This window comes from Alternaria conjuncta (genome assembly GCF_024043145.1).
Source record: "Alternaria conjuncta strain BMP 0040 chromosome Unknown scaffold_8, whole genome shotgun sequence".
Lineage (NCBI taxonomy): Eukaryota > Fungi > Ascomycota > Dothideomycetes > Pleosporales > Pleosporaceae > Alternaria > Alternaria conjuncta.
This window is the reverse complement of record NW_026250097.1, coordinates 807,090-831,570: the sequence shown is the minus strand read 5'-3', so window position 1 is coordinate 831,570 and position 24,481 is coordinate 807,090. Positions and strand designations below refer to the sequence as shown.

At 45.4% G+C, this 24,481-nt stretch overlaps 8 protein-coding genes across 8 annotated transcripts; 3 read left to right on the top strand and 5 right to left on the bottom strand.

Annotated features, from left to right (window-relative positions):
• Window positions 1-230: 230 nt before the first annotated feature.
• On the top strand, window positions 231-1,811 carry J4E85_006088 (uncharacterized protein; the record flags this gene model as incomplete). Its single annotated transcript, XM_051470329.1, has 1 exon — window positions 231-1,811. The coding sequence occupies one exon, from the start codon at window positions 231-233 to the stop codon at window positions 1,809-1,811; it is 1,581 nt and encodes a 526-aa protein (XP_051325817.1).
• A 389-nt stretch (window positions 1,812-2,200) lies between these two features.
• Window positions 2,201-4,427, bottom strand: J4E85_006087 (uncharacterized protein; the record flags this gene model as incomplete). The annotated part of the gene is made up of 5 exons (XM_051470328.1): window positions 2,201-2,888; window positions 2,943-3,015; window positions 3,334-4,130; window positions 4,199-4,324; window positions 4,375-4,427. 5 exons carry the CDS (start codon window positions 4,425-4,427, stop codon window positions 2,201-2,203), a joined length of 1,737 nt encoding a protein of 578 aa, XP_051325816.1.
• A 336-nt stretch (window positions 4,428-4,763) lies between these two features.
• J4E85_006086 (uncharacterized protein) lies at window positions 4,764-5,576 on the top strand (the record flags this gene model as incomplete). The annotated part of the gene is made up of 1 exon (XM_051470327.1): window positions 4,764-5,576. The coding sequence occupies one exon, from the start codon at window positions 4,764-4,766 to the stop codon at window positions 5,574-5,576; it is 813 nt and encodes a 270-aa protein (XP_051325815.1).
• A 1,600-nt stretch (window positions 5,577-7,176) lies between these two features.
• J4E85_006085 (uncharacterized protein) lies at window positions 7,177-8,163 on the bottom strand (the record flags this gene model as incomplete). The annotated part of the gene is made up of 1 exon (XM_051470326.1): window positions 7,177-8,163. One exon carries the CDS (start codon window positions 8,161-8,163, stop codon window positions 7,177-7,179), a length of 987 nt encoding a protein of 328 aa, XP_051325814.1.
• Window positions 8,164-8,619: 456 nt separating this feature from the next.
• Window positions 8,620-11,390, top strand: J4E85_006084 (uncharacterized protein; the record flags this gene model as incomplete). The annotated part of the gene is made up of 3 exons (XM_051470325.1): window positions 8,620-8,765; window positions 8,818-10,363; window positions 10,419-11,390. The coding sequence occupies 3 exons, from the start codon at window positions 8,620-8,622 to the stop codon at window positions 11,388-11,390; spliced, it is 2,664 nt and encodes an 887-aa protein (XP_051325813.1).
• Window positions 11,391-11,832: 442 nt separating this feature from the next.
• Window positions 11,833-12,846, bottom strand: J4E85_006083 (uncharacterized protein; the record flags this gene model as incomplete). Its single annotated transcript, XM_051470324.1, has 1 exon — window positions 11,833-12,846. The coding sequence occupies one exon, from the start codon at window positions 12,844-12,846 to the stop codon at window positions 11,833-11,835; it is 1,014 nt and encodes a 337-aa protein (XP_051325812.1).
• A 6,770-nt stretch (window positions 12,847-19,616) lies between these two features.
• J4E85_006082 (uncharacterized protein) lies at window positions 19,617-19,902 on the bottom strand (the record flags this gene model as incomplete). The annotated part of the gene is made up of 2 exons (XM_051470323.1): window positions 19,617-19,750; window positions 19,800-19,902. 2 exons carry the CDS (start codon window positions 19,900-19,902, stop codon window positions 19,617-19,619), a joined length of 237 nt encoding a protein of 78 aa, XP_051325811.1.
• A 3,014-nt stretch (window positions 19,903-22,916) lies between these two features.
• Window positions 22,917-23,938, bottom strand: J4E85_006081 (uncharacterized protein; the record flags this gene model as incomplete). Its single annotated transcript, XM_051470322.1, has 2 exons — window positions 22,917-23,269; window positions 23,326-23,938. 2 exons carry the CDS (start codon window positions 23,936-23,938, stop codon window positions 22,917-22,919), a joined length of 966 nt encoding a protein of 321 aa, XP_051325810.1.
• Between the last annotated feature and the right edge of the window lie 543 nt (window positions 23,939-24,481).

Genomic DNA, 24,481 nt, shown 5'->3' with positions numbered 1-24,481 from the left:
ATTAGCGTTCTGGGGGTCGCGGGGGTCAGTGCGTCCCGGCTATCATGCGGCTGGTCGCTGAGGACAAGTTGCAATTGTTCGACAGTGAAAGGCCAGATAAAGACACGACCCGCTCTTTCCATGAACTGACCGTCGCACCTGCCGTTGCTTCTCTGCGCGGACTATACTCCTGCTTGCTCAACATCCAACCTACCGTCACTCATTCATAGCACGCTCAACCGCATCCCGCCATGATACTCCGACTATCCTCTCTTGCCCTCGGGCTCCTCCCGCTCGCCAGCGCACTCTCCGCCTCGGACATACCCACGGATACTCCCGTGTCGCAGCTTATCAAGGACGCCAGCGTCCAACTCGCGACCGGCAACACCCAAGACGCCCTTCTCTACTTCGACATCGCCATCACCCGCGACCCGCGCAACTACCTCACCTACTTCAGGCGCGGCGCCGCTTACCTGCAAATCGGCCGAACGGCGCAGGCCCAACATGACTTCGACAAGGTGCTGGAACTGAAGCCTGGCTTCGAGGGCGCATTAGTGCAGAGGGCCAAGATCAGAGCCAGAAAGGCCGACTGGGCGGCAGCGCGCAAAGACTACGAGGCTGCCGGCAAGACCGATGCCATCGCGGAGCTGGAAGAAGCGCAGGGCGCTGCCATCATGGCACAGGAGGCGGCAGAGAAGCGCGACTGGGACGCGTGTATCTCGAATGCTGGAACTGCCATCTTAGTTGCGGGAGGCGCATACGACATCCGCAAGACAAGAGCGAGGTGTCGCTTCGAGAAGGGCGAGGTCGCCGAGGGCATCAGCGACCTGCAGCATCTCCTCCAGATCAACAAAGGCGATATCCAACCCCATCTCCAGAGCTCCGCCATGGCCTTCTACTCCCTGGGCGAAACCGACAAGGGGCTCAAGCACATCGCACAATGTCTTCAGTCAGACCCAGACTCGAAGGTCTGCATGAAACTGCGAAGAAGAGAGAAGACCCTCGACAAGGACATCCAAAAGTTGCGCAAGTTCTTCGAGAAGCGCCAGTTCGCCACCGCCTCGAAACTCCTCATCGACCGCGGTGAGGAGGACCCGGGTCTGTTGAAAGAGGTCAAGCAAGACTTCAAGGACTACACCGAACAGGGCTACATCTACGCCAACTCACCCCAAGGTCTTTATCAGACCCTCGTAGAGATGACCTGCGAAGCCTACGTCGAGATGAACAATCTAAAGAAGGGCACACCGTACTGTACCGAAGCCCTACAGCTCAACCCCGACTCGTTACACGCCCTCCTTCACAAGGCTCAATTCCAGCTTGATGCCGACGAATTCGAAGACTGCGTCCGGACCCTAGAGCACGCGAAAGAGCACCACCAGAACCAGAAGCTCGACGAGTTACACCACAAAGCGCAGACACTGCTCAAGCGCTCGAAGACAAAGGATTACTACAAGGTGCTCGGCGTAACGCGCGATGCAGACGAGCGCGAGATCAAGAAGGCATACCGCAAGCTGACCAAGATGTACCACCCCGACAAGGCCTCGGCCAACAACATGACACCCGAGGATGCGCAGAAGAAGATGTCCCAAGTCAACGAAGCCTACGAAGTCCTCTCCGACCCCGAGCTCAAGGAACGTTTCGACCGCGGTGACGACCCCAACAGCAACGAGCAGCAACAAGGCAATCCCTTCCAAGGCTCACCCTTCGGCGGTCAGCAGTTCATGTTCAGACAAGGTGGAGGAGGCGGCTTCCCGGGTGGCGGCGGTAGCTTCAAGTTCCAGCAGGGCGGCGGCGGTTTCCCAGGTGGTTTCCCCGGTGGATTTGGCTTCTAGACTATTGCTATTGCTTACTTATATGACTTGGAGTTTGGGAGCATACACAGTGGGTCAGTCATTCACATGGGTAGAAGATTCTGGCGTTTTCCACTGTATGATATCGTTGCTTCGGCTGTATTGAGAAATGAATTATGGTAGCTAGTAAGTAAGAAGATACCTCTTTCCCGCTAGTTCATTATCCTTCATGTCCTTGATCATTTCGAGCAGTCTTCTCTCTTTTACTGCCGTTTCTGTTCAATCTCCATATCGTGGCCACTACGAACAGGCCCATTTCCTTTGAGTTGTCCTCGAGCAGACTGTACCGTGGAGGTATTCGCTGCGCTGTACCTTTGCAGAAGTCAACGCAGATCTCAGCGAACACCTCCAGGCTGTGGTGTAAGGCTACTTTACTTGCTCTCGTATGACTTCGGATTCGCAACCCATGGCCTTGGGACGGAGCTGTCGGGTACGCCTCGTTGTTCAATGAGCTTGCGGACTAGATCGTCCACGAAGTCGGGGCAAGTAAGCTTAATCAAGTCATTGAGTCCGTTCCATGTTGGTTTCGCATTGAAGACCCAAAAGTCTACCAGTAAGCGTCGGACGGGCGAGCCGGCAGGAGTGCCAGCGTAAACGATCTGTATCGCTGGATTTCCAGGGAATTTCCTCCAAGTTTGGCTGCGTCGGATTATAGCGGCGACGACACTATTCTGGAGCGTAACGTCCATTACCCGTTCTCCCAGTACGTAGAGGCTTGCGAGGTACTTGTAGCACTCATATCGATCGCGATGCACGACTCTTCCTGTATACAACCATCCGCAGTATCCTTCGAAAATGAAAGGATCGACGTCAGACATGTCGATGGGTTTTGAAGAATCTGTGCGCCATTCTTGTTTCAATGCTTTCTTGAAGAACTCAGAGCTCTTCCTCAAGGCGGCGGCGTGGACATGTAATAGCGTCTCCGGGTCGCTGCCGACATGGATAGGCACGATGTCGCCTTCCAAACTGGGTGTCTCGAACTCATTTCCCGCTTCGATCAGGACAATCAGGGCGGTGTCTGAAGTAGGCACAGGATCATTAACTATAGGCATTCTCAATCTGTACGCCATGATGTCAGTTATGAAACATATGATTCGCCTCGAACTCACTTACAGCCACGACTTGAGCCGATGTGGGAGAGAAGAATGAACGGGTGAACGAGCGGTCGTTGATGGCGCGCGCAATGCTGACACAGAGTGAGAGAATATAGCTCAGGTGTCAGGCTAGCGTTCTCTCATTCACCAAGGTGCAACCACCCGCTTTTCGTGTCAGGGGAACATACACGCACATACCGCACTTGTTCTAACTTTCCAGGTCAGGAGATTGCACTTTAGCTCTTCGCGCAGCAGTTCGCACCGTTCACGACTTAACACCAAAATTCACCCTGGAGGTATTCAACCTACTTTTTGGTTGATTTCTACTTGGCCAGAGGACTATGTATACTTCATAGTACATCATCACTTGTAGCGAGTTCTGGATACAAGGGATGTAGTCTCCTACATACCCCAGAATGCATCAAGCACGTCCACCTCCTCCTGGACGGAAGGGTCAGTCTTGTTTGAAGGCTCATCCTCGCTGGAAGACTCATCTTCGCTGGAAGATTCTTCCTCGCTGGAAAGCTCTTCCTCGCTGGAAGGCTCGACCTTGATGAAGGGCTCATCTATCATTGAAGGCTCTTCCTTGATGTGAGTTTCATCCTCAACGTAAGGCTCGTTCTTAACGAAGGGTTCCTCCTCATCGGAAGGCTCATCCTTGATGGAAGGCTCAAAGATCGCCTCGTCGCCCCTGTCTTCCTCCACTTCACTCTTGTTCACGACACCCTTGTTGTAATACAAACTTCGTTGCGAGATCCATGGTCTAGCTTGGGAAGCATCCGGTAGTCCTCGCCTGTCTAACAGTGTCGGTAAGAGGTCATCCAGAAAATGCTTGTTCTCTGGCGCTCGAAGTCTCGTCTTCGTGACCCAAGAGGAGTCCATGTTGAAAGCCCACAGATCCACCAGGAGACGTATCACCGGGGCTTTCCTCGGAGCGCCCTCGTAGATGATTCCGATAGCTTGCAGATCAGGTACTTTGTAGCGTAGGGGCTTTTGACTCAGTCGCGCAGTGATATGGCGGTAGATTATGGCGTCGACGACATCGTTCTGGAATGTGCGGTCGATCAACTTTTCTCCCAAGACGTACATCCGAGCAAGGTAACTGAATCCATTGTGATTGTCTAGTTTCGCGTCAAGGACTCGAGTATATAGCCATTGACAGTATATGTCGAAATCATGAGGCTTTTCGTCGGACAGATCGATGAACCTGCAGAGGTACACGTACGGAGTCAGTAAATGTCTCATATGTATGTATTTCGTAAAGCGAGATCTTACCTGTGAGATAAAATCGACTCGTGACTAATGGCTTTTCTGAAGTATTCGGAGCTGCTGCTGATGAGATCCTTGTGTACGTCGACGATTTGGAGGCCGACTTTGACTGCGATAGTCTCGCCCGAAACACTAAAGACGTTAGATGTCTGTATTGTGAGAAGACATAGGCTTCGATTCACTTCGGTAGCTTGACGGTAAATGCAGCTGTTTCACATGAGTCTGGGGAAGCCATCTTGCTGTAGGCTTCCCGCTCCTTGTTAGTAGGCAACAGCAATGAAGTGGTTAGTCAAGCAGGACAGTGGTTTGCAAGGTATCGATTGGAAAGTGAACCCAAATTGCGACAGAACAGGCATAGAGCAAGGACGCTGCAGCCTAAGCCGATCCTCAACGGTGCGTAGTGAAAGTGAGTGTGAATTTGTCTGAAAGAGGAAAGCGCGCCTTTCTCTCATATTACCCATGAATTCTTCCGCCCTCGGCACCATATAACCTTGGAAGTCCAGTATCCCGCCCTCTTCCATCCCAAGGTCGATACGCTTCTTCAGCCCTCTCAATATCTCGACCCTTTAGGATGTCCTTTGCAGTCTCGCCACCGTCTCCACTTCTGCGCCTTCCTCGCGAACTGCGCGATCAAATATATACTTACACCTTCGAAGAATCGGAGCCCTTTTTGAAAAATCGAGCTGCAATCACGACATCAAGCAAAATTGCGCTCTTCCACGACCTCCCAGCCTTGTGTCAAGCCAACCGCCAACTATTCAACGAAGCCACGCCGATTTTTCTTGCTCGGAACCTGTTTTCATGGAACACTCGAGAGTCACAGCAGCTCTTGGACCTGTATTCTCATCTTCCTGAAGATGCAGCATCCAAGCACGTCAAGCATATCTCAATCTGCAACTGGACCGAGCAAGGCACTGCTACGCACCTGGAACTGATCTTTAAGTTCATTCAGCTCGAATCCATCAATATCATTTTCAGTTTCCCCAGTATTGAAGATGGCGTGCGCATGGAGAGGTTCGATTACACCAACGAGCAAGAGTGTTATTTAGAAACTGGCTTGCACTACGATCTCCCCGAAGGACGCAGCCTCGAGGAAGAGAAGGCGAGTCTTGCGCAAGACGTGGAGACGTTTGTCGCAAAGTATGGTCTCGATCGCATCATCGATATGCCCAAGCTCGACAGCATGCAGTTCCAATTCGCAACGAATCAAGGTGAAGAGGATGCTTTTGGCGGCAACCAAGAGTATAGGCATCGCTTGTGCAATCCGTTGTGGAGGTGGGCGACGAAAAAGATGGAGGAGAAATGGGGAGCTGATAAGTTTTTCGTCACGACTACGATGCCGGAGGACTATCATCATGTGAACAGGCCGTATGTCGGGTGGTGAGCTTACTTGGACCCCAAGGTCCGCGAAACTAATCGCACTCCGCGTCGTAAGAGTACTGGATATCTCACCACTCTTTACGGATTCAAACTTCTTGTAGCTGCTTGTCATACCCGTCTGAGTTGGGCTCGACGGCTGCACTCCACTCGGCGCCTTCGAGGACCTATGTATATGAAAGGCAAGTGGCGATTGCTAGGGTCAAACTGTGACAACAGTGTATGATTGTAATCTTTGAGTTATTGACAGCGGCCTGCTCCAAGACCTATTGAAACCGCTCATGGAAGCCCTGGCCCTGATCTCGAGGTACCTTCCCGACTATAGAGTATCTATAAACATCTCCGGTGTGATTGTAATAGCTCTTAGTCGGAAGTGTCCATCAATTCATCCTTCGCATTCTCAGTCTCTTTCCCGTTGTTCTGTTCCGCCCTCAAACGGTACTGTTCAGGAGCCACCACCCACGGACTAAGTTTCCGATTGATAGGATGTTTCGTACAAGAACGAATGAAGCCTCTCACCAAGTCGTCCACGAACTCCACGCTGGTTTCCTCTACAAGACTTCCCGTAATATTCCAGTCTTCATCGCAACCGTATACAAACATGTCAACCATAAGTCGGCGTGCTGGAGAGCTTGCACTACTGGTACCCGAATAGATGATGTTGATAGCGTCTTCTGGAGGAAAGGAGTCCCTTTCTATTGCATGGTCGATCATAGCGGAAAGAACAGCGTTCTGGAAGGTCTCGTCAACGAGTCTTCCGCCTAAAACGTACAAACGAGCAAGTTGGATGTGTCTGCCCAGAAGAGGCCGAGTGACAGCGACCTTTCTGCTGTAGAGCCAATTGACGTAAGATTCAAAATCTTCTGGTTCTTCGTCCGCCAGGTCAATTTGTTTCTTTGCGTTGGCGCGCCATCTTCGCTTCATGGCGTTTTTGAAGAAATCAGATGTCGCCGTCAGTGTACCGATGTGGACGTGGAACTTCTTTCTGCCCACTTTGATAGGCATTGGCACGCCGGAGACACTAGGAGAAGTCAGTAGGGCCCAATTCATCATAAGTAATAGTTGCTCACTCTGGAGATGGCGCAGTTGTGTCGTCGTTAACATGGCTCCGGATTTTCGCGCGTAGTGACATAATGTACACAGGCGAAGTATGGTTGAATAGCTTGACAAGGTCGGGTCGATGGTGATGATAGTGGGGTTGAGAGTGTGGAGTGGGTCTTCCGGGTCGTTTATAAGGAGTTTCCACGCAGAGAGTGAATCTCAGGGTAGCATTTGCTGACAAAGTGAGAACCTGAGCGCGGCGCTTGCCCAAAGAGAATACCGCGTGAAATGAAAAATCAATTCCCCGAATGTCTTGGTCTCAATACCATTAAAAACTACGAAACTCCCCCTGTTTGGGTACATGTGCTTCCACAGATCGTCTTCACTTTTCGGTGTGAATTACAAACGAGATTTTGGGGTTTCGCTGTTACTCATAGTGATCAACAGCGAGCCGAAAGAGACTGCAATCAGTGTAGTTCTTACTAGCACAGAGAAGGTAAATACAATGTTGACATGGCTAATGGTACACAACATACCAAAGGCGTCCACGGGTATCAAGAAATCAATCAGTCTGCCTCTCCGAAGTCGCTATGTCCCGTTTCGGCTGCGTGCTGCATCGCGCCCCGTTCTCCTGCCCCTTTCCAACCGCATGTGTTGCACTTGAGATCAAATTTCTGTGTATCGGTGTAATAGTGGGCTTTCTTCAGCTGCCCGCAGAGTTCCCTCGCAGCTTCAAGAATCACGTCGTCTGCCGCATCGAATATCTTAACATCTTGCGAAGGATCTTGCGTGGACGCACCCTGGGGCACGAAGGCGATCGTGTCGTAATGGATACCAGAATACACCACGATACAGCGCCTCGGTCTGCCCTCGTTGAATCGGTCCACCCGGTTGTCCTGAACATTGACACTGGCGATCTCGATGTCAAACTCTTGGGAAAGGATGCTGAGTTCGATGCCACCACCCCACGAGTCGGCATACGATATCCATTTGCAGTACTCATCTGGAGAGCGTTGCAGAATCGCCTCGTTGTACTGTTCCGGGTCTCTTTGAATAGCTTGCGCAACCATCGATCGAAGCTCGGTCATGGAATCGAGAGAATCTGTCAGGACTGCGCTACCAACAGCTCGAAACATGCAGGAGTTGTCGTCAGGCATGACCCGAAGGACCATAGTGCCACCGCGGTCAGGCACGGGAACCTCGGGTGTTTCCTTGAGCGCCGAGTTCTGCTTCCGTTGAAGGGATAGTGGCGCCGCCTGTGATGTGTTTGCCTGTAGTTCTTGCTCCTGCTTCCGTTCGCTCGGGTCGCCAGTGGCTTGTGCAATGACTATGATGGATGCGCCGTTCAGCTTGAGATCGATATCCTTCAGCAACGTCGACATGCCGTATAGGGAAGGGTCGAGCGGTTGAGGCGGGTGGTTCCATTTCAGCTCGAAGAGTGGTAGTTCTGTCTTCTCGCTGATAGAGGACAGAAGGTCCGAGACGGCGGCGTTGTCGTCGAGTGATAGTGTGTGGGTGCCATTCGGCGCGCGTAACCGGATGCGAATCGGCATGGTTTGATGGGTCGGCTGGAGAGATGGAGTGATATACGTGTACGGAGGGATACAGGTGAGGGAGCTTCGAAGGCGTGGCGCGTGATGACAGTTGACTGGTGGGGCGACTTAGCGGTGGAGAGCTGCGCTGGTATTAGGGAAGCTGCGATGAGTGAGTTGGTATGAAGAGAGGTGAATCTTCACGAATGCGCAAATATGAGGAGAGCTTTGTTAGGAAGAAAGGATCGTTTGTCAGCTACGGGAGAAGGCTACAAAGACGACAGTTTGCACGGATCGGGTGACATAGCTGGCGTACGTGAAGGTTCCCGAATCATGGAGGAGGCCGGCCGTCCCCGGGGATCGGCGAATCTTACCTCCGTCCGGCGTCGCGACTTCCAGCATCCAGGACGCGACACGCCAACACCTAGCGCAAGAAGGATACCGGAACACGACAGCATCGAGTCGACTATCGCAGACATGGCGACCGGACGCGCCCCAAGCTCGACACCGGTGCCCACGACCGAGACGGCTGAGTCCGCCGGCGCAACGTCTACCGTCACGGCGCCAGAATGGGAGGCCATGGCCAACCTCCTCAAGAATGTATACGACTACAGGATCGACGAGTAAGTTTCGACTTTATATGCGCCATGCTGCTCCCAGCTGATTAAAGTGCAGTGGAACATACGATCCTACCAAGCTCTTCCAGCGCAAAGTGAACAAGCGCGCCGTGCCCGACTACTACGATATCATCAAGGAGCCCATGGCCCTGAGTACGATAAAGGCCAAGATTGCGCAGCGAGAATACAAGAACTTTTCCGAGTTCGTACGCGACCTGGCGCTCATTCCCCACAATGCGCAGGTGTACAACAGGCAGGACTCGCAGGCATATGTCGATGCGCTCGAAGTAAAGAAGGTCATCGAACGCGAGCTGAAGAGGCTAGTCGACGACAAGATCGTTCCTGAGACAGTCGCCACCCTGCCGTTCTTGGGAGAGATTCCCGAACAAGACCCGCTGTTACCAGAGGAGGAAGAAGAGGAAGAGGAAGATGACGATGAGGAAGAACTCGAAGTGGACGAGGAAGAGGATGAGGACGAAGAAGACGAGGGCAAGCGCAAGAGGCGCCGCGGACCGCGTTCCACAGCAGCTATCACCAAGCGTGAAGGCGGTTCAAGAGCAGCAAAGGAAGACGCCAAGGCCGACGATCCAGAATCGCGGAAGAAGCGCGGACGACCGCCGCGGGTCGACACTCCTATGGAAGCGCGAATCAAGACCATTATGAAAGCAATCAGGAAACCGCGGAACCAACTCAACAAGCTCATGGTGAGCGCATTCGAGCGCGTCCCGGACAAGACAGTCATGCCCGAGTATCACTCTGAGATCAAGAATCCAATGGCCATGGACATCCTCAAGCGGAAGCTCAAGCGAAAGAAGTACAACTCTGTTGATCACTTCATGGTCGATGTAGAGCTCATGTTCGAAAACGCGAAGCAGTACAACGAAGAGGAGAGCCAGATCTACAAGGACGCCGTGCATCTCCAAAAGGAATCGCGCAAGGTTGCAAAGGCCGAGAAGGAAAAGCCAGATACTGAATACGTCATGGAAGAAGGTCGCATCCCTATGCCCAGCGGCATCGTTCACAACGGAGAGCTGTGGAAGGTCGGCGATTGGGTGCACATTCAGAACGCGAACGACCTTACAAAGCCGATTGTTGCCCAGATCTACCGCACTTGGCAAGACGCGAACGGTGGACAATGGGTGAATGCCTGCTGGTACTACCGCCCGGAGCAGACCGTGCACCGTTTTGACCGACACTTTTTCGAGAACGAAGTTGTCAAGACTGGCCAATATCGAGATCACCGCATCGACGAGGTCGTGGACCGATGTTTCGTTATGTTCATCACCCGTTACAACAAGGGCCGTCCTCGCGACTTTCCTTCTGATAAAGAGATCTATGTCTGCGAGGCTCGATACAACGAAGAGAACCACAAGCTCAACAAGATCAAGACATGGGCCAGTTGCTTACCCGACGAAGTGCGAGACAAGGACTACGTAATGGATCTCTTCGATGCGCCTCGGAAGTTGAAGAAGGTGCCCAGTCCGATCGCGTACCTGCTCAAGGACGAGCAAAAGGAGGACGACGATCTTCCAAAGCCAGAGTGGGGAGCTGAGAATGCTCCCCCAAAGATTGGCGCCGTGCATCGTCGTCCGCGTGACCCCAAGGTAAGTGAAAACTGCTCTAGGCCACCATGAGACCCAAAGCTAACAGTTCTTGTAGGATTCACCACCTCCCGAGCCCACCCCACCGCCGCCTCCGACACCTCCACCAGCACCCGCTATGCCTACTCCAAGCTTACCCACGGCTTCGTCACATGGCTACGACTCCTCGAGGAACTATCCGATTGCGCAAGCGCCGACTCTGACGCCAATGCCTGCCCCTACACCGCAACAGCACCATGTCGCGCCAGCGTACACACCGACCCATGCGACACATTACCATACGCATTCTCAGTCGCCCGCCCCTCATATGCACCCGCAAGCACCGCAAGCACCTGCCTATCAACCTATCACACCACATGTGCCCTTTACACCCCAGCCAGCTGCGCCCATGCAGGGTTTCCAGACACCGCGGGCCGCGCCAGGCTACCAACAACCGTATCCACAGCAACTGCCGCTTAACTACAAGGCCCCGCAGCCTGTGGAGGTCTACGTCATGGCCGACCATGCAAACGCCAGTATACCGCTTGAGATCCGCGAGCAGTTCCAGCGTGACGAAAAGGGCCGCATCTTGTTCTTCACCGCGCCGCCGCTCAACGTGGAACAGCCGCTGACTAAGGATGGGCGCGCATTGGGACACTCGGCTCGTTATCTCGCTGCTAAGGCAAAGAAGGAAGCTCTGAAGGCCTCAAAGCGTAAAGCTGGCGAGGCTAATGTCGATGAGCGTGACCAGGCAGCGAAAAAAGCCAAGGCTGATGAGGAGGCAAAGTTCAAGAAAGCTGTCTCGGAACTCGGTACGAAAGCACTAAAGGCATTGGAGGACCAGCTCGCCATCGCTACGAAGACGGACTTGGAGGGTCTTTTTAACGGCCAGACTGAAGAAGGCATCTCCGCGGTTCTGGATCAGCTCACCACCGCGCAGAAGATGGCTGTGCAGCGTGAATTGGAGCGTGAGATACACATCAAGGAGCGCGAGGAAAGCAGGATGACAGCAGTCACCGGTATGACGGCGAGATTGGAGGAGAAGTACTAAGGTACTGTGTACGATCCAATGTATTTGTGATATCCAGTGTAAGGTTACAAAGAGACCACGGCGTTTTGATGCTTGATAGTGGTTTCGGCTCCACACGAGTATATTCTGGGTATGCTTTGCTAGACTCAATTGGAACTTCTTTCTGTCTGGGACCAGCGTAACCTTCAGTTCTGCGTTGACACTCTCTTACACAGCTCCCGTCCGTGTGAATTCTTCACTCACTTCCGTAATAACACAGGGCCTGAATTTATTCCGAGTGCTCACCATTGTTGCACTCAAAACGGATACACCAACGAAGCCGGTATTCTACCTACTTGAGTCTGGATACCTTGCTTATCCATGGCGCATCATATCTCTCAATACATGCTGGTTCTTCCAAGTCCAAATTCATCTCCACCTCATGCCCGACGTCGCTGCTGCAACAGCCCGAGAGTCATCTAGACTAAAATCCCCAGCGGTCATCAAAGACCTCAGTTTCGTATACCGCCCATAGATCGGTGCGCTCGAGATACTCTTTTCCGTGATCTCTTGCCTTCTCAAGCAAGAAACGACATTTGCCATACCCGTACGTTGTCGCAACTGAGATTGCCGAGGTTCTGTTCTTCCCAACAACTCTGGGGTCCGCGCCGTGGCTGAGTAGAAACTTGACATCTTTTTCGTACCCATCATTTGCGGCCTCCCACAGAATGTTGTTGCCGTCCTTCGTAATACTGTTAATCGATGCACCTTTGTTGATGAAAAGGCCGGCAATATCGTATCGCCGTCTCTTGAGGGCTTGCTGAAGTGGAGTCTTGTCCGAGCAGACTTTGTTGAGTTCCACGACACCATCTTCCAGTAGCATACTCCAGATCTTGATCCCACCTCTTCGGTATAGGCTCTCAAAGGATTGAGAATCAAGGCTGTAATATTTCTTGGTCCCTTTCTTAACGTGCGCCATAATCCCAGGGTTATTGACCTCCAAAACGCGGTACAATAAAGCCGTGTTGTCGCACTTAGAAACTTCGTTGACGAGCCAGTCGCCCATTTCGTCAGGCGCAAACGTGGAGAAGAACTTGTTCTCTTCACGGAAATCGAACAACATATTTCCGGCGACGTTTTTATGCAGACGTATCGCCGTACACAACGCTCTGCCGATCTTCTTGGCGGCATTCCGCATGTCCTTCCATGAGCCGGAGTCGCGCTTGCGCTTGACGTTGTCCACGAGGTACTTGAGGATGCGCTCAAGCATATTGAACTGATCTGCTGCAATTGCGGCTTTGAGTGCACTCGGCAGAAGATCATGGCTTTGCTTGAGAAGCAGGGCTGGTGTAAGAGTCGGGTTTTTGAAAAGCTCAATATCTCCTGAAGCGGCAGCAATAGCGGGCAACATATCTGCGAGCGGAACTGGCCATTTTTCTTTGTTGAAAATATCAGTACCCTGGATATAGGCACGTAGGTATTTTGGCTCGACTGCCATGATGCTAACGCATATGATCATGGTCTGTCTAGATCGAAGTGTAGAATCAGGTTCGGAAGCCTTGACTATATCGCGAATGAAATGTATGACTTGGTTCTTCAGAGTCTCGGGACGCATAGCAGTCTCGTAGAGAACTATTAAAATAGGATAAGATAAAGATTAATTAAATACTAAAAGTAGGCGGCAAAGCCGCCCCTATATACTAGCTACTAAGGTAGCTAAGAACTAGCTACCTAAATATTTAAATTCTAATACTTTCTTTTAGAATTTAATAATTCTATGCTACTATTAAGACTAGGCAGCTTTATTAAACTCTCTAAACCTTATAGAAAAAAGAGAGAAGAGTACTACTTATTACTCTAAGTTTAGCTAGAACTTCTTTATTTCTCTAGCCTAAGAGCTACTTTAAAGCGCTTAAAGGTAGCTTACTATAAGAGCTTTATAAGCCTATTAGCTACTTAATTAGCTATTAGAATATACTCTAGCGTAATTATACTAGCCTCTTAAACTTCTCTAGTATAGTACTATTAAATATTAATATACTTAGATCTAGCGTAGTTATTAGAGTTACTAGCTAGCGCAATTACGCTCTAGTTATCTACCTTAATAAAGGTTGCTAGTAAATTTAGCTTTATAACTTAAAATTTAGCTAGTAGTTCTCTTAGCTAGATAGCTTTCTTAGTAGCTTAGGTCTAGCTTATATACTTAGCTTTATATAATAAAAGAGTAATAGTATACTAGCGTTTTAAGCTCTAGCTAATAGCTACGCTTTCTAAATTAAATATATAGCTAGAGGTAGAGTACTGCTTTTTTAGATTACTTCTCTAATTAGCGTTTATATAGCCTTAGAGAGCCTATAATTTACTTTTATAGACTAGAACTAGCTTATTAGTATCTTTAAGATACTACTAAAGGTACTTTATAGTAGCGTAGTAATTTTCTACTAGATTAGCTATATAGTAGCTAAGATAGCCTATAGTAAAGATAATATTAAGCCTTATACCTAGTATTAAGTATATAAGAGATTCTATAGCCTTCTAGTAGTGTTTAATATTAGGCTTTAGAGCCTAAAAGCCTTTTAGTCTAGGCCTAAGGTAGCCTTCTATAAAGGTACTATTAGAGCTATACTTAGCTATACTAAAGTTATTTAGAATCTTAGCTAAATAGCTAGCCTATAATAGCCTAAGAGTTCTATTAGAGTAGTTATAGATAATCTCTATACTTAGGTAGAAGTAGCATTTGCCTAGGTTACTTATTTTAAATCTAGCTAAAAAAGTAGTCTTAAGTACTAAGATTTTATCTAAGCTTACTCTAGTAATAAGAAGGTTATTAATATAGATAGCTATAAATAGAAAGCCTTTAGTAAAGATTTCTAGGTCTAAAGTAGTAGAAAAGAAGCCTTACTCTTTTATAAAATTAGTAAGAGTATTATACTAGATTCTTAGACTTTATTTTAGTCTATATAAAGCTTTACGTAAGTAATAAAGCTTCTCTTTACTATCTTTAAGCTTATAAAGAGGTTTAATAAATATCTTAGTATTAATATCTTTATAGAGAAAGACTATCTTAACGTCTATTTAGTAAATCTCTAGATCTATAGTAGTAGTAATAGTAAACAGTGCCTTATAGCTTATAGGCTTTACTACTAATATAAATATTTTATAGTAGTTAATACTCTTTTACTACTTAAAGCCTCTTACTACTTAGTAGGCCTTATAGCGCAAGACTTTGCCTTAGAGGCCTCTCTTAATTTTAAATACCTACTTACTACCTAAGGCATACTAGGTTACTTTAGGTACTATATTCTAAGTCTTATTAGCTTCTAGTAATATAATTTTATTATTAATAGCTGCTAACTAGAAGAGCTAGTATAGGCTCTAGTAGGCTTTCTTATAGATTTAGAGCTTACTATTCTTAATAGCTATAAGAGTAATACTATATTATTAGCCTAAGTAAGTTTTAGCTAGCTCTAGAAGCTATAGTTTAGAGTAACGTTCTAGAGTATTAGTAGAGATAATATAATCTAGTTTACTACTATTACTAGCTAAGAGTATTAATAGTAGCGTTAACTATACTAAATTCTAGAGCTTCTTAGGTGTTATAAATTTAAGATTCTATAGATTACTAAGTAGTATAGTAACTTCTCTAGCTTCTAAAGCTAGACTAATAGATAGTATAGTAGAAACTTCTCTAGCTTCTAAAGCTAGGCTACTAAGTAGTATAGTAGATTTCTTTTATAAATTAGTATTAATTTTAGATAGTTTAAAGAATAGATCTCTACTATTACGCTTCTCTCTTTAAGGTACCTAAAATTACTTCTATAATTACTAAGAGGCATTCTCTCTCTTTCTCTTCTAGCTAGCCTAGAAGTTTGCAGTATATAGTCTATCTTCTAGATAGACTAGGTTATATATAGTTATTACTACTCTATCTTCTCTAAGAATATAGTATACTAAGGCCTTTTTATAGCTAAGTAAGTAGTATAAAACACTCTTATTCTTACTAATCTTATTTCTTAGGCTAGTTTTATAGCTTAGGCACTAGCTACCTAGAAAGCAAAGGTAGGTAATATTAGAGACTATGCTAAACTAAGCCTAGTAGAGCGTTATATTTAGGCAAATATAAGAGGTTAGTATTCTTAAGTACACTACTAATCTAATTAGATTAGACTAGAATTTTATATTTAGGCTACTATTAACTAGTATAGTATAAAAGCGTTCTTTTAGAATTTAATTTATAATCTTAGCTATACTATTAGACTAGTACTAATTAGTTACTATAAATTTAGCTATAATTCTCTTATCTTATAAGAAGGCTAGTATTTTATTACTAGTAAATTTACTAGCCTTATTAAAGTAAATTTAGTAGTAGCGCTTCTTAAAGGTCTTCTAGCGCTTTAGGTAGCGCTTAATAGCTATTAAGGCCTTACTATAGATAACTATTAGTGTTACTATAGTAAATCTAGTAGTATTATCTATAATAGTAAGCTAATAATGCTTACTATAGCGCCTAGGTAGTAATAGGCTAATAGCGTCTATATAAATAAAGTCTAGTAGGTACTTACTACGCTTTAAGAGCTTATTATATAGTATTTAGATAAATTTTACTTTTACATAGATATTATAGATATAGGCTAGTAGAAGTAGCTTTATTCTAGTAACTATCTTCTAAACCTTTTCTAAACTATTCTATCTAAAATAAGCTAGTCTTCTATGCTATAGCTTTAGTTAATCTTAATTTAGTAAATAGGTAGCTATTACTATAGGCTATATCTAAAAGTAGAAGAAATATAGCCTATACACTTAGTTATAGTACGCTATAAGGCTCTTTAGTATTAATATACTAATACTATTTAGCGTAAAATTTATAATAGCGCTACGCTTCTATAACTAGAAAACTAAGACTAAGTTATAGCTAGTAGTAGAGAAGTAAAGAGTATTAGAGAGATGTAGCCTCTTTAGCTCTCTATTAACGTAGATAATAAGTTAAATTATACTAACTATTATAGATTATTAGCTAGCTTTTCTAAAATCTACTATTAGTAGTCTAGTGTATAGCTAAAGGCTTTTAGGTAGAAAAGTAGAGCGTTTAGAGAAAATGTACCTACTATAACTAGTATCTAGAGCCTAATTATTTAGTAAGGCGTAAGGCTCTTAGCTTACTATAAAGCTAAATCTACTTTCTTTAAAATTAGAGAGTAGCTGCTAGTAAGCTAGGCTACTTACTATTAGCGCTTAGGTAGCCTAAGTTTTTACCTTTCTAGCTAACTAGGCTTTATCTACGTTACTACGCTTCTAGATTTTATGTAGGTAAAAGAACTTCTTATAGTAGTTATTTACCTTATACTCTTAGTGTTTATAGAAGAAGTATAGGCCTTTTCTCTTATATTAGCCTAGAATTTAGACTATTAGAGCAAAATTCTTAGGTTATAAATAGCTTTTTAGCCTCTATTTAAATTACTCTACTACTTAGACTACTTCTTTAAATAAAATAGTAGCTATTTTAACTAAATTATTAGTTTTTTACTTAGTAATTAGGCTGTAGGTTTAGTAAAAGGTTGTAAGAAAAGTAGCGTAGTTATTATTAAAACTACTAAGAAAGTAGTTTATAAAGAAGAGCTTAGTAATCTTAATACTTATATTAAGAGCTTTAAGTTTAGATTTTACCTTATATAAGCGCTTAGCAAAGTCTAAGATAGTTCTCTTATAGGTATTAAGAGTAATACTCTTATATTTCTAGTATAGATTTTAGAATATAGCGCTACCTATAGATTAAAAGCGTACTCTAAGAAGTTTAAAAGCTACTACTACTCTTATTACTATCTATTTCTTTTTTCTTTCTTCTAGAACTACCTTAGCGTTAGCACTATAGTAAGAAAGAATTATCTAGATAGCCTTATTTTAGTTTTGCTTCTAAGTTTTATAGTAAGTAGCCTTCTTCTTTACGCTCTTACCTTTAACTTCTTATAGCTTAATAGTATTAAGCTAACCTATAAAGTATCTAGTAAAGCTAGAGAAGTCTAAGAACTTAGTTATTTAGCGCTTCTATTATAGCTAATTATTAAGTTCTTCTAGTAGCTTAATCTACTAAATCTTAGTAAAGCTTATTATTTCTATAGTGTTGTTTTTGTAGTAGAGAGAGTAATTCTAAATCTAATAGTACTATACGTTTAGTCTTTACCTAGTAAATAATAGCTTCTCTTATCTAATATTTAATCTTATTCTCTACTTACTATTAGTATATAAAGATCTTAGAGTTAAGAAAGTTATAGTAGACTTATTTACCTTTAAGAATTAAAGAGCTAGGTATATAGATTAAAGAAGTAATAGCTTTAAGGCTAAAAAGATTATAAGAGCTAGCTTAACTAAGCTAACTTTTAGTAGTAAGAGAGCTAGAGTAGCTTAAATTAGTTTTAAGGCTTAAGAAAGTGTATAAGAAGTTATTAGTATTAAAAAAAGTTAATTTAATATTAGCTATAAGGTATTAAAAATAGTGTATATTAAGGTACCTTTAGCGCGTTAAAGACTATAGTAGATAAGGTTAAAGTAAATATTATAGTAATAATAGGTTTATATTACCTATAAGGTTTTACTTATACTAGTAGTATTAGTAGTAGTAGCTAGCGTATATTGTCTTTCTTTTTAGTAGTAGAACTTAAAATAAGAGAGCTAGAAAGTATAGGCTATATTTAAAACAAAGTGCTACGCTTATTAGCCTACTAGTTAAGCTAGCTACTAAAGATACCTACTAGCTATATTTACTTAAAAAATTTTGCTTAGCTACCTACCTAGCTTTACACTTCTCTTTTCTACTACTACTAGGCGCCTTTTCTTTTTAGCGATAGTAGACGCTACTACTATTCTTAATCTAAGACTAGGTCTCTCTCTATAATCTAGAACTAAGTCTTATTCTAGAGAAGCTAGAGCTAGTCTAGTAGGCTACTAAAGAGATAGAATAATTTAGCGCTTTTAAAAGCGCTATTAGTGCCTTAGCTATTTATTAGTATTAAAAGCTTAGCTATTTATTATTTATAGCTCTATTACTATAGCCTAAATTTAGTAGTTCTTCTTAGCTTATCTCTAGCAGCTCTGCTATCTATAAGACCTAGTAATTTAGATAGCCTCTCTCTCTATAGCGTTACTAATAGCTACTAGCTTTAGACTAGTTACTACTAAATTTACTTATTTAGTGCCTACGTTATTAGCTCTAATAGCTACTAACAATTTAAGCTAGCCTATTTCTAGTTCTACTCTAAAATTTATTAGAATTTTAAGATCTTCTTTATAGTTTATATAACTATAAGTATATCTACACTATTTTCTATATAAAAAACAGTACCTCTAAGATAGTTACTACTACCTAAACTCTACGCTATAAAATTTAAGCTAAATAATATTTCTACATACTATATAAAGACTGTAATTTTCTAGTAACTAAGTAGTAGCTTTAGTAAACTATAGTTATTAGACGCGCGTAGTTCTCTAGGTACTATATAGTAGCTTTAGTAAAGTATAGTTAGCTAAAATAAGAGTTCTAGAAGTGTATTTTACGTAATAGGTGTCTTTAGCGTAGAGTATTCTATAAGACAGAATCTAAAGATTTATAGTAGGTAGCCTTATCTTTAATAACTAAGAATATTCTAGAATTATTAAAGAAGTAGAATTACTACTTATAAATAACCTTTTAAAGCTTTTCTAGTTTAAGTTTTAACTAGAGCATATAATATAAAAGGTAATACCTAGTAAATAGAGGCTGCTGTAGTAGCTATACAAATTCTAGTTACTTTTACCTCTATCTCTTTAAGTATAATAAGCTTATATAAAAAATGCTAAAAGCTATAGGTTAATAGCTAAAGATTAGTTCTAGAGAGTAGAAGACTTTATCTCTATAACTTAGCCTAAACCTACTATTTAGAAAGCTTCTTTATCTCTTTTAGAAATACTCTTTAATTAATATTAGATAAGAGCTTATTTAAGATAAGCTTTAGTTCTCTCTAGTTCTTAAGAGCTCTACGCCTAAGAGAAGTATTTAGATTACTATATTATAAAAGGTTATAGGCTTTATTAAAGAGAACGCTTACGCGCCTAGTAAGAGAGTTTAAAAAAGAAAGAGAGAGAAAAAATAGGTATCTTTATTTTGCTGCGTAAAATCTAGGCTTATAACCTATTAAAATAGAATAAGATAAAGATTAATTAAATACTAAAAGTAGGTAGTAAAGCTGCTCCTATATGCTAGCTACTAAGGTGGCTAGGAACTAGCCACCTAAATATTTAAATTCTAACAAGAACATCGCTACCATGTTGTTCGAATAGGCGAGTGGATAGTCGGTCATCCAGGAACTTGGCGAGATCCTTTGGGACAGCGGCTGCAACGACACGTTTCTTGATGATGTTTGCGAACGTTTCTGCTCGCTGTCAATATCTTCAAGCATTTGGCTCATTCATTGGACTTACTGCAGATGAGTCGATATCGTAGAAGACTCCGCTGCTCGACGTCCTCTGCAACAGCCGCCAGGACTTCCTCGAAGATCTCCAAGGGCAGATCTAACAACGGCATGCGGGGCTGTTGTCTGATGAGTATCAGTTGTAGAGGGATATGCAAAGAATTGCTCGGTGTTTATTTTGTGAAAGATACTTGCTGAGGTGTCAAAGAAAACAATAGCTTTAGTTAGATGTGAAACGCCAGAGCAGTGGGTCAATCCGCCTTCACCTTCGGGTCTTGACTCTTACTTGATGATTCAGCCAGCAATCGCAACGATAGTACTAATGCGGCAGGTGAATACGTAGGTGAAGGTAGCTTTCCCGTCGGCGTGGTATCCGAATCCACCCACTCTGTTCTACAGGATTAGCAAACCTAGAGAGACGTCTAGGTACAAATTGTGCTGCTCGCATGATCATGTCCTGACGATGATTTGTAGTCTCCTCGACATCGTGTGATATCATGACAAACACCGACAGCACGTCAGCTGCTTATAGGCTCAACCTACTAATATGAGCGTATTCTTGTCAATTTGCATGCACGACGACCCGTATCACTTGCGAGATTCTTAAAACGCCACCACCTGCTTATTACCATTTTCCGCTTGCCAGTTCAATGGCCGGAGATAGCTCATACCTCATGTTTACACCTTCCAGGGAGGGTAACCAGCCATACAACCCAGAGTGAGTTGAGCAGAACTAGCTCGTATCGTTTACTGACCATCAATAGCCCCACCAGCGATACCATTACTGTGAAAGTGGGGATGCCGAATTTCAACGATGGAAAGGACATCTTTACTGTTCAGAAATCCGTCCTTTACAACGATGATCAGTTCCGCGGCGGGTGTTGGATCAATAACGATAGGACAGTACATCTCAGAGCGAACCCCGAAGACTTCAAGACCTACATGACATGGCTGTACACCCGCCGACTGCCAGAGCATATTGCGGACCCAATGCTGGATACCGAGTCGAACCTGAACTGGCTGCCGACTTCATATGGTCTCGCGCGTAAAGTTGGTGATCCACGTTACCAAGACCTTCTGATCAGTCGAATGATCGAGTGCGCGCGAAGGATCGAAAGCTTCCCAAATATATCGTTCGTCGCAAGGTTATATGACGTGACAGAGGGTCTTGCGCATACGCCGGACATCCTTGGTCGAGATTTGATGGTAGATATCTGGACGTGGAAATGCCGACCTGAATGGCAGAGCCTAGACTTTCTCGAGACAGATTACATACAGTTCGCGATGGATCTGATTCCAGCGTTAATTGCTCATCGCAATACATCACCAGAGGAGTTGGTGGAGCCATGGGCGAGCTCCCAGGCTGATCGGTATCTAGTTGGAGCAACTCAAGACGAATGATGGTGAGAAGGCATTTTGTTAGAATAGGCTGCAACTTGGGGCAATTTCTTACCAGACCAGCACGAGAATAAAGATGCAGCAGCTTACATCCTATCCTTGGCAGGAGTTTGCTTCGGCTGGATAGCACTATGACGTGCAGCAGCGGCTTGGCAAACGCGTGAAGACGCGTCATCCCGCGATTACCCATCACGGGCTTCCATTCACCCACTTCAACGCATATGGTTCCGCGCATGAAGAGTCATATTTGCAGCACTTGATGCTTCCGCAAATGCTGCGATGTGAAATCTCTAATCCGCTATGACCTTAGTGCTCACCTGGCGCAATCACAACAACCAGCATCGCTATTCCCACTCGAGGACCCTGCCGAACTCACGATACATGCGCCGGCCACTCCTTCTATCTTTCGGATGGCAGGATGCCGCAGGATCGTTCGGACATGTCGGCGTCCTACCAATCTACTGCCTCAAGCCTAGCAATACTGGCTCGCGAAGTTAGACAAGGGATGTGCAGTATTTCTAGCCTACGGCGGAGTTGCTGAAGTGGTGTTGTAATATGAGACGGATACTGACTCGCAGCGACCATGGTACGCTTGCGCAACATTATGTCCACACTTCTGTCACCTGGAAACCGTGTTGTGAACACCCCAGGCAAGAACTTACCGTACTCGTTCCCAGGTAGGATGGCTTCCCCTGCAAAACGCCCAAAAAGAGCTAAGGTTCATAGTGGTCCTGAGTGAGTATATAAGACTCTGGCAATGACGTTAGCTTACAGGAACTTAGCTTCACGGGCACAACGATCGCAGTCCGAGTCGAGGACGAGATTTTTCAGGTTCACCAGAAGCTGGCGTGTGCGAGCTCAGATTTCTTCAAAAACGATGCCGGTATCGTCGCCATCGACGTCGAACAGAAACCGATCCGCATCGACGGTCATACCGCGGCCACCTTCGAAACATACCTCACTTGGCTGTACACGAAGCAGATGAAACATGTAACGGACATAAAGCATGTGTGGCAAACCTTAGTGAGGGCCTTCCTCATAGGGATCACGTTGCTCGATACCACGTTTCGTAATGCAGTCATAGCAAGCATGACGCAGCGCGCGTGTGCCGGGAGATATCCAAGTCTCAGCATGGTGAAGGAGGTCTACGTTGGCACATCTAAGGGGGCTTCGATAAGGAATCTCCTGGTTGACATATGTGTTATAGCACGGCCAACTCTGTTGGACAATTTACGCGACCCGGCAGCCGAAATGCACGGAGACTTCGTGAACGACCTACTATGGGCATTCTTCACGTCGCCACTATCCCGTTCGGCAGACGAGAAGCCGTGGCTCACTGATCCACACCGCTATCTTGAAGCTGTCAGTCAGACCGTGGTGGCTATATCGTCCAATCTTTAGAGGGGGACGACCGTCTTTGGCACTTCCTCCATTTCGTGACCTATGCGTTGGTTATAGTAGGCGCACGCGTTATCTTATCGCGTAATCGAATTTTACCGTTTGGAAGCTGCTATGTGACGGCAGCGTTAATGTTAATATCACAGTACACATTATAGTTCGACTCGGCTAAGGAGTCTCAGGCACCTTTCGAAACACTATCAGCCATCGTATGTAGCTATGTAGAAACATGGCTACTGATATAGGATAAGCTATCATTCATCGATTGCAACGCTCGATCAGGAACGTGTGATCCCAGCACACATGTTGATGCCACGGACAATGTGTTGAGTTATTGCGCCGCTCGATCGGCCTCTTCCAAAGCCTTGCCCGCGCTCATCTTGCCTAATATCTCAACTTCCGGCATGAGCGCTGGGCTCGCATTTTCGACGCCATCGGTGTTTCCATCCCACTTCAAACGGACAAGAGCCATGCCCTCGGGATCGTTAGCATCCTCTTTCTCTGCGACCAGGATGATGTTTCGATGGACGGTAGGTCTGAAAGCACATTGTCGTGGATGTGATCTGCGAATATCGGCCCAAGGATCGCTTGAAGAATGCCAGTTCCCGAGCATCTGGAAGCGAGACTCATCTGTCTTCTTCATCTTTGCCCATGATGGCTCGAGCATGGAGCTGATGGGTACGGCTATGCGGAGTCAGCTAACGTGCAAATCCTCGTGCATGAGCACAATCGTTAGGTACCTTTTTTCACCAAGCTATACCACCCGTACACTTTGTTGGGCGACGCATCCGAAGTGGCAAGCCCCTGCGTTGGCCCCTGCGTTGGTTTGTCATCTTTGTCGTCATCATCCGCATACGGGTCATCCCCACCCCACTCCTCAGCCTCCCGTTCCTTCAGATCGAACCAATCTTGGTTACCGATGTCGATATTGGAACCCCATGAATCCGCCTCGACATTGCTGCAACGTCCAACGCCTGGAACGTTTTCCTCGTCTTGGCTCGAGTTGAGCAGAACGACTAAGACCCCGTTGTTGTCGAAGTCCTTTTGGTCGGCTACTATGAAGTAGAGCGGATGAATGGTATCGTCTTGGTCGCGTAGCTCGATGAAGTAGTCGTAAACGTCTCGCAACGAGCGACCGCTGAAGTCTGGCTGCGGAGCGAACTTAGACCTCCCCGTACTGAGCTCGCCCGTGTTGATGCTTTCTTCAAGCCGTTGGCTGTCTGCTGTGTCTAGAGCAGCTGTGTAGAAGATGGCAAACTTGAAACGATTTAGACCATTCAGTGTGGCGCGGTGGTATTCTGTATTCGGCGCTTTCTTAGGGAGTGTTTTCGCGAGGTCCTTTGTGGAAGACATATTGTGTTGAGTGGTCTGATTGAGGGCAAAGAGTTGGTTTGGATGAGGTGGACGGGTAGATAGAAACCACGTCTCAGCCGTAGTTTCCAGCTGGGTCAGTTCAGGCAACTGCGATTGCGTGACGAGGAGCGCTATAATGGGGCGAGCCTTGTGACCAGAGATGGCCCTGCGTACACTATTGTTGCTCAAATTTTAGCGTCGCAGCCGGGCGTAAGGCGATGATGCGAGGTACGATGAGAAGCCACAAGTGGGGCAGGGTCGCACCAAGCTTATGTGTGGTGCTGCACACTACCTAGGTATGATGTCAGAGATTGGCTGTCATTGGAGATCTCACTGGCGGGCCGAGCCTTCCCGTTCATCTACAGCCTCTTACTTCCCGCACGTCTTGACAGTAATGTACGACAAGTTCGCTTTCTCTCGGCCTGTCCGATGAAAATGTCTCAGTATGCTGACGACTTAGTCCTATAATCGAAGGTTGTACCATTTGTAGACATGGTTAAGTCAACTACTGCTGACCTGTTAAGTTTATCAGCTGTACTAAAT